The sequence below is a fragment of the Gobio gobio genome, assembly GCF_949357685.1.
Source record: "Gobio gobio genome assembly, chromosome: 11".
Classification (NCBI taxonomy): domain Eukaryota; kingdom Metazoa; phylum Chordata; class Actinopteri; order Cypriniformes; family Gobionidae; genus Gobio; species Gobio gobio.
Window position 1 is genome coordinate 37,533,783 of NC_137104.1, and position 12,220 is coordinate 37,546,002.

The window sequence follows — 12,220 nt, forward strand, 5'->3', positions numbered from 1 at the left end:
TGACTGAATTATATGCGTGCGTAAAACGCCCCCTTCTTTCCTGATCACGCAGCCAAAGGCGAGACTAAATTCAGCACCAGGCGCAGGAGATCCATCATCTGATCTGCTGCAACCGTAGAGAGCACATCTGTTTTCAGTCTATTCCACTATATTTAGAGGAGAATAATGAATATTTAAATGAATGCAAATAGTTTTTTTTCCCCTGATGACCAAAAACTAATCAAAAACTGAACAGACAGATCAAACAAAGTTTGAAGAGGGATGAACCGCGTTTATGTCAACTCAACGGATTTTAAATTCTTTTTAATCTGATTTTTAAAGAACCTGGGAGATTTTTTGGGGGGAGAATGGAGAACTTCACAGTATTCGAGTACAGTAACGAGACTCTGAAAACTTGGACTGACCGCAGTGTCGAATACAAAGTGTTCAGCGTCCTCATAGTTTTCCTCATATGCGCTTTCGGGATAGTTGGAAACGTGATGGTCATCCTGGTGGTCCTCACCACCAAACATATGCGGACCCCGACCAATGGCTATCTGGTTAGTTTGGCTGTCGCGGACCTGATGGTGTTGATCGCAGCCGGTCTGCCGAGCATAGCGGACAGCTTGTTCGGTTCATGGATTTTTGGGCACGCGGGGTGCCTGTGCATCACATACTTCCAGTATCTAGGAATCAACGCATCCTCCTGCTCCATAACAGCCTTCACCATAGAGCGATACATCGCTATATGTCACCCAATCAAAGCGCAGTTTTTATGCACGCTCTCGCGCGCGAAGAAGATCATTTTTGGAGTTTGGGTTTTCACGTCTCTTTACAGCGTAATGTGGTTTTACCTCACCGATATCCAGCAGGTTCTCTACAAGGATGTGACTATAATAACGTGCGCTTACAAAGTGTCCAGAAGCCTTTACCTACCCATTTATTTTGTCGATTTTGCCGTCTTTTTTGTTCTGCCACTCACTCTTGCAACTGTCCTGTACGGCCTCATTGGGAGAATCTTGTTTCTCAATCCTCTTCCGTCGGACAAGAACGGGCATGACAACTTCTCCAATGCCAAAAAGAACAAAATGAAGAATTCCAGCCGCTGTTCTAGTACCACCGCAGCATCCAGAAGACAGGTGAGAGGATCTCCTTTAAGTTTCAAAACTTTCATATTTGGAAACAACAAAATGTGCTTTAAATGTATCCTGTAGTGTGTCATTCAAATCACAGTGCAAAACAAAAGTTGTTTCAGGTGCAGTAGCCTGATAAAACATAGATAAATAAATTGTAAATTTAAATATTTTTTGAATATTTTATTGAATATCTATCTATCTATCCATCCATCCATCCATCCATCCATCCATCCATCCATCCATCCATCCATCCAGACAGACAGATAATTTACACAACAAATTGAAAATAAATTGTAAATTTAAACATTTATTTATCTATCTATCTATCTATCTATCTATCTATCTATCTATCTATCTATCTATCTATCTATCTATCTATCTATCTATCTATCTATCTATCTATCTATCTATCTATCTATCTATCTATCTATCTATCTATCTATCCATCCATCCATCCATCCATCCATCCATCCATCCATCCATCCATCCATCCATACAACATATTGAAAATAAATTGTAAATTTAAATGTTTTAATCCATCTATCCATCCATCCATCCATCCATCCAGACAGACAGACAGACAGACAGATAATTTACACAACAAATTGAAAATAAATTATAAATTTAAATATCTATCTATCTATCTATCTATCCATCCATCCATCCATCCATCCATCCATCATCCATCCATCCATCCATCCATCCATCCATCCATCCATCCATCCATCCATCCATCCATCCATCCATCCATCCAGACAGATAATCTATCTATCTATCTATCTATCTATCTATCTATCTATCTATCTATCTATCTATCTATCTATCTATCTATCTATCTATCTATCTATCTATCTATCTATCTATCTATCTATCTATCTATCTATCTATCTATCTATCTATCTATCTATCCATCCATCCATCCATCCATCCATCCATCCATCCATCCATCCATCCATCCATCCATCCATCCATCCATCCATCCATCCATCCATCCAGACAGATCATTTACACAACATATTGAAAATAAATTGTAAATTTAAATGTTTTAATCCATCTATCCAGACAGATAGATAATTTACACAACATTTAAAAAAATACATTGTACATTTAAATATTTTTTAATCTATCTATCTATCTATCTATCTATCTATCTATCTATCTATCTATCTATCTATCTATCTATCTATCTATCTATCTATCTATCTATCATCTATCTATCTATCTATCTATCTATCTATCTATCTATCTATCTATCTATCTATCTATCTATCTATCTATCTATCTATCTATCTATCTATCTATCTATCTATCTATCTATCTATCTATCTATCTATCTATCTATCTATCTAGACAGATAGATAGATAGATAATTTAAACAACATATTAAAAATAAATTGTAAATTTAAATATTTTTTCTATCTATCCATCCATCCATCTGTCTATGCATTTATGTAATGCATAGTTATGCATTATGCATTTTATATCTACCTACCCAGACAGACAGATATATAGGCAGATGTACAGAGAGAGAGAGAGAGACAGATAGACTGAAGATAGATAGATGTCAACATTATGCATTACACTGAATTGCAGTATATTTCATAACATGGTTATTGTGATTTCTTCATTAAAGGTTACAAAAATGCTGGCAGTGGTGGTCATTCTCTTCGCTGTGCTTTGGATGCCGTACCGCACTCTGGTGGTGGTTAACTCTTTCCTGCGAGATGCCTACCTGGACACCTGGTTTCTGCTGTTCTGCCGCACATGTGTCTACCTCAACAGTGCCATTAACCCTCTCATCTACAACGCTATGTCTCAAAAGTTCCGCGCTGCCTTCAGAAGGCTCTGCAGCTGCGGACGCACCGCTCTGGTAAATAAGGCAGCCTATAGTGTGGCACTAACCTACAGTGTTGCCAAGGAAACGTCAACGGTGGAAGGCACTGGGCATTTTTCAACTGAGATAGACGATTTGACACCAACAGACGAGCTGTTTCCTGATAAGAAGCTTCTGTATCCAGAGAACTGTAACTTTAGCAAGGAGACTTTCTGTCAGGCCTGATAAACTCACAACAGCTACACACTCACCACACATCTCTGAGTACTAGCAACTACACATTAAACTGCAGGGACAGCACTTTGAAAGTTTCACTTTATCTTTATTAAAAAAAAAAGTCATGCCCAACACAGTCGAATTCATCTTCCCGTCTCATCCACTTGCCAAACAGTTCCCTGGAAACTGAAATGAAACCACCGTTGAAGAAGTTGCATGGTTGCATTATTTGCTAAAGTCATGATTCTTGATTAAAATCAGTGTATTGCATATGTGACGCAGGGTAAATTGAATACATATTGATCCGAAAACATGAGGGTTGCCATTGTGATTAATGAGTGGCCTTCTTCTCCAGAGCCCTGAGAAAAAATGCTGAAACTGCTTTATTCTGCAGTTGCATTTTGTTTCAAGAATGTTCAATTAGTGTCAACTTAGTTTACGTCCCACTGTATATAAATATAATTATATATATATATATATATATATAAATGATTTAAACTTAAAATGGAAGTATAGCTCTTTTATTTTGATGGATATATGTTTATTAATGTTTCATTGGCTATCTGACAATGTCACACTGAAATATATTTAGTGTTGTAAGTGCACTTTTTATGTAAGTTTATTGTAAATAAGCACACTTCAGGATGAACGAATTGAAGGAATGCATGAATAGATCTATTTATGTAAAATATTTTTTACTTTTCAAAGCTGAATTGTAATTATGTGCCATTAGCGCAAACAGATGTAAATGCAAAAATAATCATTGTTTTCGCACGTTTCCCAAAACACTACCCTTGATTGCCATTGGTCTCTTAAAACAGATAGTTCCGCCCCAAACGCTATTGGTTCGCCAGCTCAAACTTACAGAAAATGTTAAAAAGAGCCATGTGTACTGTGTAGACTTTTAGGTGGAATCAACCAAGGTGAATACCTTGCTTATATTTAATAACTTTACTCTTCATATTAAACTAGGCTAGAACAAAGTTAAAAATTTTACATCAAATATATATATATATATATATATATATATATTTAAATATAATAAAGACCCTTTTGACTATAACTTATTTAGATTACAAAATAAATGAATGTACCTATGAAAAATGTCTAAAAAATTACATCTGATGAATGAATATTCCACCTTTTTAATTTACTCTATTGTATCATAAATTGGTAGACAGCATATGATTGTATTTGTGAGCTGATAAGCTAACTCCCACCACATGGGTTTGTATATGGTTTCTCAACAAATGTGCAAATGTGAAGTTGCATATTTTCTTTAATCGCACTTAACTGTTTTCAATTATTTTAAATTAATATGCTGTGTTTTTGGTTTTGATTATAATATCTTGGTGGTGTTTACGTGGAAAATAGTCTCTATATGTCTGTTTCAATGCAGTCCAGTGTCAATGAATAGTGATGGCTATTCTAGTGATATTTAGTGAATGGGCTTAAACAGATGTTTGCAGAAAGTTAGTAAGACAGCATCTACACTGTAAAAAAATTATATGATCAATAAGTTATGACAACATTTGTTTTTAATGTCTTAACTCATTAAAATAAGTTAAGCCATTTTTCAGATTCAAGATTCAACCCATTTTTTTTAAAGTCAGTTTAATGTAATTTAAGTTGAAATGACTTTAACATCCACGTTCATTGTACTTAAACATTTAAGGCAACTTTTTTACAGTGCAGTGTCAGATGCAGAGGATGTTGGTAATAAAAAAAATGGTAGATATGTTACAGTTAATGGGTTTGAATCTTGTTTGTCACAGATGGTTTCAGCGGAGTGTTCTGAAGTGTTCAAGCATATCATATATCATTTTAAAAGCTCTTTTCAGCCTAAAAAATATACACATTGTTCAGTATGTTTAATTGTGCTGTAATTGTTCTCTCAGTTTGGTAAATGCGTGCTATTATTCTTGATATACTTGAGTGTGTACAATTGCTGAATCATTCACATGTTAGTATTCATATTATAACTATTATATGTGTATTTGCTATGTTGCATTTGTGTTATTATTCAGGGTTTAGCAAAACACAAAATTATATCTAAAACGTCTATTTTAAAGCCTGAATAAATTTCTGAATAAAATAAATGTACTGGCTAATGAAAGAGTCATTAGTTTAATTCATTATTATGCATTGTCTTACAGTGGCACTTTCTGAAAATCTTTTCTATTGTTTTACATGAATTTCAAACGGTACTGAATAATGCTCTGCATATACACGATCAGGCATAACATTATGAAGTGAATAACGCTGATTATCTTTTCATCGCGGCACCTGTTAGTGTGTGGGATATATTAGGCAGCAACTGAACATTTTATTCTCAAAGTTGATTTGTTAGAAGCTGGACAAATGGGCAAGGGTAAGGATTTGAGCATGTTAGACAAGGGCCAAATTGTGATGGCTAGACGACTGGGTCAGAGCATCTCCAAAACTGCAGCTCTTGTGGGGTGTTCCCGGTCTGCAGTGGTCAGTATCTATCAAAAGTGGACCAAGGAAGACACAGTGGTGAACTGGCGACAGGGTCAGGGGCGATCAAGGCTCATTGATGCACGTGGGGAGCGAAGGCTGGCCCGTGTGGTCCAATCAAACAGACGAGCTGCTGTAGCTCAGATTGCTCCAGAAGTTAATGCTGGTTCTGATAGAAAGGTGTCAGAATACACAGTGCATTGCAGTTCGTTGTGTATGGGGTTGCATAGCCGCAGACCAGTCAGGGTGCCCATGCTGACCCCTGTCCACCACCAAAAGCACCAACTCGTGAGCATCAGAACTGGACCACGGAGCAATGGAAGAAGGTGGCCTGGTCTGATGAATCACGTTTTTTCGGGTCGGGTACGTGTGCGTTGCTTACCTGGAGAACACATGGCACCAGGATGCACTGTAGGAAGAAGGCAAGCCAGTGGAGGCAGTGTGATGCTTTGAGCAATGTTCTGCTGGGAAACCTTAGGTCCTGCCATCCATGTGGATGTTACTTTGACACGTACCACCTACCTAAGTATTGTTGCAGACCATGTACACCCTTTCATGGAAAAGATATTTCCTGGTGGCTGTGTCTTCTTTCAGCAGGATAATGCACCCTGCCACAAAGCAAAAATGGTTCAGGAATGGTTTGAGGAGCACAACAAGTTTGAGGTGTTGATTTGGCCTCCAAAATTCCCCAGATCTCAATCCAATCGAGCATCTGTGGGATGTGCTGAACAAACAAGTCCGATCCATGGAGGCCCCACCTCGCAACTTACAGGACTTAAAGGATCTGTTGCTAACGACTTGGTGCCAGATACCACAGCACACACCTTCAGGGGTCTAGTGGAGTCCAGAGCTGTTTTGGCAGCAAAATGGGGACCACTACAATATTAGGAATATATTAGGCTATAATTGTATGCCTGATCGGTGTACATGATGTCTATTTGATCTTTTTAAAGTGTAATTATTCTATGTCTAGCACATTTTAAATCCACATGAAGTTAACTTTTAGAAACCGCTGCTGCCAAGTACCAAACATTCATGCAAAATTCTCAGCTAATCAATTCGACATTGTGGCAAATGAATGGAAGGACAAAACAATATTTTAAAGAGTGACCACTATGATTGTACACTGGCAAGCTCAGCAGAAGAAACACATATAAAACATTAAACATAATTAAATCCAATGACACCTTGAACCTAGGAAAAACACTAGAAGTGCATTATCAAATTACATTTTAGTGAACACCCCAGAGATGTTCATGTGCTCAAAGGCTCCAAATAGACTGAAAGGCACTGTCAGCAAAATAGGAATTGATAGTGTTTTTCCCCTCTGTTTTGGTCAAATCAAACTGAAAAAAGGGATAGTTTAGACAAAATTGAAAAGTCGTTCATCATTTACTCATTCTAATGTGGTCGAAAACATGAATACGTCGTTTGGACCCCATTGTTCCTTCAAAATTCTTATTTTGTGTTTTGAAGAAAAGGAAATCAGGTTTGGATTGACATGAGGGTGACAGAATTTTTTTTTTTTCAGGTGGACTATCCCTTTAAATATGAAATAAAAACATGTTAGTGTTCTTGTTATAAAAAAATAAGTTAATAACGGGCATTGTATATTGAATTCTGAGTCTACAGTTCAAATTTGGTTTGATTTTCCAGAATAACAGATTTTGTCATTGTACTGTAGCTCTTCTAAACACTGCTTTCTGCTTATGCAATAAACCAAGGCTATTTTATCTCATGTAAGGATACACTTTCTGTTTTTCCCTCTATTACCTCTGCTTTTACCTTTTCTTCTTCCTCTTTGAATAATATCATCCACATATTATGTTGCCTGTCACGTAATTCAAGATGATTTTAAAATTTGATTCTGCTTGTAATGAAAATAATGGCCCTATCGTCAATTAAACGTCACATTATCTCACAGACTGCTTATGTGAGTATCATGAAGTTGAAGTAAATTCATAGTCAGATCATACAACTCCGCTGAATGAAATCTGGCAAAATTGCCATAATTACACAGCATTACGGTGATTACGTAACCGTGACTACAACACAGTTAAATATCATGCATATTGATCATTTGATGTCTAGACTTTACCCAAACAGAAATCCGGTTAAATAAAATATCTATTGCAAACACTGACATGCATTTAATCCAGCAAAACAACTTCAAAAGGTCTTCAAAGAAATGCATGCAAATTCTACAGCAATCTCTCTGAAGTTCAGCCACTCAAAAGCAATGTACCCAAATAAATCCAAAATATTGGAAAAATTGGAAAGGCCTGAAGATAAACTGGCGTGCTGTTTTCAGTCAGGATGAAAATAAAACAGAGAAATGAAAAGTCCAAAAATGTAAATGGTACCTACAGTATAAGTTCACTCATATTAGAAAAAAAAAAACACCATGCTAACTGAAAGCTTTCCCTAACTGAAAGCTGGGACTTCCATTCATACAGTCACCATTATTATTAAGCATTATATTTTCTTTTATTTGTTTCTTTACAAGTGCTCCATCTCCTCCTGTATGGGAAATTAGAGCTTTTTATCCATCCGTAACACGATAGAACCTTGAAAGATGGAACCTTTAGTCTTCAGAGCTGCATGAATAGAAGAGATTTTACTGAGCAACATGGTCACTCTCAGCATTGTGCTATAGGGTCCCATAATGATGACCCACTCTGACGTCACCTCACTTCCTGTCCACTTTAATTCAGAAAAAGGATTGAAGTAGATATAACTATCTCCAGCTAGAAACAGCTTGATGCTGTGCTTAGATTATACAGAAGTAAAATCAAACACAAAATAAATCTGCACACGTATATGAGCCTCAAAATATACCGAAAATTACACTCATTAAAGAGTCTCTCTAAATATAAATGTACAACCAGCAATTGTACAAATTGCTCGCTATACTCTTTAACAGCGGCTTGTTGAGAAAGCCATAATTTAAAACCTTCAGTTTGATATGATTATCACAGTGCTACAATCTGGACCACATACCTGCAATCACTGCAGTCTAAAATTGTTATGCACTCACTTGCATAGATATAGTATGTTGTGTTTCACAAAACCTGACAATGGAAGGACACATTTATATAATATATTCACCAATCAGGCATGAAATGAATAACACCGATTATCTCTTCATTGCGGCACCTGTTAGTGGGTGGGATATATTAGGCAGCAAGTGAACATTTGTCCTCAAAGTTTATGTAGAAGCAGCAAAAATGGGCAAGTTTAAGGATTTGAGCGAGGGCCAAATTGTGATGGCTAGACAACTGGGTCAGAGCGTCTCCACAACTGCACCTATTGTGGGGTGTTGCCAGTCTGCAGTGGTCAGTATCTATCAAAAGTGGTCCAAGGAAGGAACAGTGGTGAACTGGCAACAGGGTCATGGCTGCACGTGGGAAGCGAAGGCTGGCCCGTGTGGTCCAATCAAACAGATTCCCCAGAACTCAATCCAATCGAGTCGATTCACAGAGGCCCCACCTCGCAACTTACAGGACTTAAAGGGTCTGCTGCTAACATAGACATAATCAAATAATAAACATTGAGATCATTTAATGACACTTTATTAAATCTTTTAAATGCATAGAGGTCACCACAGCTATTCAAAAAACATTTATTGCGTATGGATGGGTTTTAATGGCACAGTTGCACATCAACCTCTACAGTGGACAGTAGTGCCTTATCCCATACACTGCCACCAAGTGGTAAGCTGTTGCTCGTGAATAATTATTTTCTCCAAACCAAGATGGCTGACGGCAAGTCAAAAATGACAAATTGCTCTGGAATATTCATCCATTACTTCTATAGGAGACTCTTGCAGGTAAAAAAGTTGTAACATCAAATAATATCTTTGCCCCACCACTACTGTATTTTTGCATCAACTGACAGATTACATCTGGGGCAAGACCATATAAAAACTTAAATACTCTCAAAACTTAAAGGAGCTGTATGTAGGACTGTGGCCAAAACTGGTCCTGCAATCACTTTCAAATTACTGTAGAGCGGTGTATCCCCTCTCCCCCTCCCCCTGACTCGAGGTTGCCAGATAGGCTGCAGGATGCAGCAGGAACGTAGGCTGCTACACGGAGCTTTCAATGGCAAGTGACGAGTCGTACACAGTACGTTTTTTTTCTTTCTGTTAATTATGTTTATGCTTCAAGAGCGATGTTTTGTGAAGTAATTATGAATCGCAAAAATGTACTAATGGCGATTAGCCAAATATAATCGTAAATATGAACGCTCGTATGTGACAGTACATACCCACATGAAAAAATACTATAGTAAAATTACAGCAAAGCTAAATAACATTAGCAATGGTCATACAGGTCAACTTGCAGCATGTTTTGTCCACTATATATGCGAAGAACGAATGAGGAATCATTTTTACTGAGGTAACGTTAGGCTACTGTCTCAAATACGTTTACACGGTGCTAATAGGCGTGCTAATGTTGTTTTCCTCAGCGTCCCAGCATAATGACAGAGAAAAGGGCTCTGATAATGCATTACTAATGTTAGCAATGACGACTCGCCGTTTTTATTTACCAAACAATTCCTTAACGTTACCTTTTCAATTCAATGACCCAACTCCTCCATCTGCGCTAACCTAACGTTACTTTGCACGAACATGCATAACTATGTTCGACTGTCATGAATATTTGAAATGTCCATTTACATTAAGTACAAGTTAGCCAAACATAGATGAACCTTACCTGTCCAGGAGAAAATTAGCAACGTTGGCATCAGTCTTCAAATTATTCTCCGTTTTCAGCCGTCTCTATCTTTCAAAGGCATCTCAAATCCTTGTTTTATTTCGGACACTGTCACAACGTTTTTCTGATTCATAACGAGGTCGTTTAGGTTTCGTAAAGTTAGACATTGTTTATCCAAAAAGTTTGTAGCTGCAGCTGTGGTAACTAGAGCAGAGCTGGCAACCCGAATGCAGAAACACTACTGACTTTATGATTGGTAGATAGGTGGAGGGTGGCGCTTCAGGCATGACACAACATGTCAACATCAACATCAGTTGAGGGCTGCAACTTCACTTTTAAAATGACAATATCTTGGCCGGACAACCGTTGTCAGTGATATAAATATTTGAAATTAACATGATTTCTTAATGTCTAGTGACATATCAGGGCCATTTTATGATTAATTGAAATAAGCCGCGTTTCCACCGAAATTACCCGGAACTATTTGTACCAGGAACTTTTTCTCCCCCAGACCTGCTACAATCTGCGTTTCCACCGCGGTCTAAAGTACCGGGGAGATTAGGCAAATTAGTCCGGTGACGTGGGAATGCGCGCGACTGCTTCTCCCAGTCACCGACGGACAGTAATCACTTTTGCGCGATACTGTCTGCAACAATAACAAGTGTAGGTGATGCAAGCAGCGCTGCTTTTGCTGATTATGTACACACATTACCAACACTGCTTATTTAAACGTGCACTTTCACCTGGTTTGACCATTTTAATGCAAAATGGGATGATGGGCAATCCAAAATCTGAATGTGTTGTAATAGCTCAATTCCAAAACAAAACATTTTCTATAAAAGGATAATGAGGTTTCAGTCATTCATGACAGATGTGTGAAAAGTTAATTGAATGAAAACAATAGACTGAATTAAGCGGTTGAAAGATTAGGTACTAGACTGCAAGTATTTTATTTTTTATCACAATAACATCTCTTAACATTCACAAAAAAAAAAAAAAATCACATGACTAGTATTACAATATGCTTCATTAAATGCATAATATTAGAGACTTCCTCAAATTTGAAATGAAGCAGGACCACACTTATGGCTTCACTTAAGTTGTGGTTATAAGTTATTATACTACATTCACATAGTTATACATTTAAAAATATAATATTTGGGTTTTCTAGATATGTTTATGTGCATATTCAGAAAGACTTGCGAGCAGCAGCCCTTTTATTTGCTTCCTACACTATATGAATACAATTAGAATGTGGTTATATAGTTAGAATGTGGAAATTAAAGACACAGTGACATTTTACACATTTTACTTTATTTTAGACAGATTAGTTCTTACAAAATTAAAATAAAAGTGTGCAAAGACAAATAAATTACTAGAACAATAAAATGAAAATATAAAATGTGAAAACAACAATATAAAAAAAGTTTATTTTTCAGTAACCTGTCCAAGAGCTGTGCCAACACGTACAATATATAAAGTACAAATGTGGTAGTGCAAATGCTTCATTCAAGCGGCTGGTCATTGTGGCTACTTCTTGAACAACTGGACAAACTGTCCAAGAACAGACAGAAACCCGGTCTGAAAGTCCCTCTGCTGCCGTCTGCTTTCTTCCGCTTCTGACTGGTGGAATGCCAACTCTTGCCTCCTCATCTCTCCTCGGCCTGGCTATCCAGTAACAGCTGAATATATTGGTCAGTTCTTGTCCATGCTGCAGGGTTAGCCTCCTCCATGTCCCTCAGTGCATCAAGAAAGTCACAGTCCCTTTTCCTTTTCTCTAAGTAGAAAAATTGCACAGAAACACATGGAAATTAATACACAAGGCAACCATGAAACAATAGAAACCATCAATTAAATAT

At 37.3% G+C, this 12,220-nt stretch overlaps 1 protein-coding gene across 1 annotated transcript; it reads left to right on the plus strand.

Annotated features, from left to right (window-relative positions):
- Nucleotides 1-347: 347 nt before the first annotated feature.
- Nucleotides 348-3,174, plus strand: trhrb (thyrotropin-releasing hormone receptor b; the record flags this gene model as incomplete). The annotated part of the gene is made up of 2 exons (XM_079828658.1): nt 348-1,118; nt 2,749-3,174. The coding sequence occupies 2 exons, from the start codon at nt 348-350 to the stop codon at nt 3,172-3,174; spliced, it is 1,197 nt and encodes a 398-aa protein (XP_079684784.1).
- Nucleotides 3,175-12,220: the final 9,046 nt, after the last annotated feature.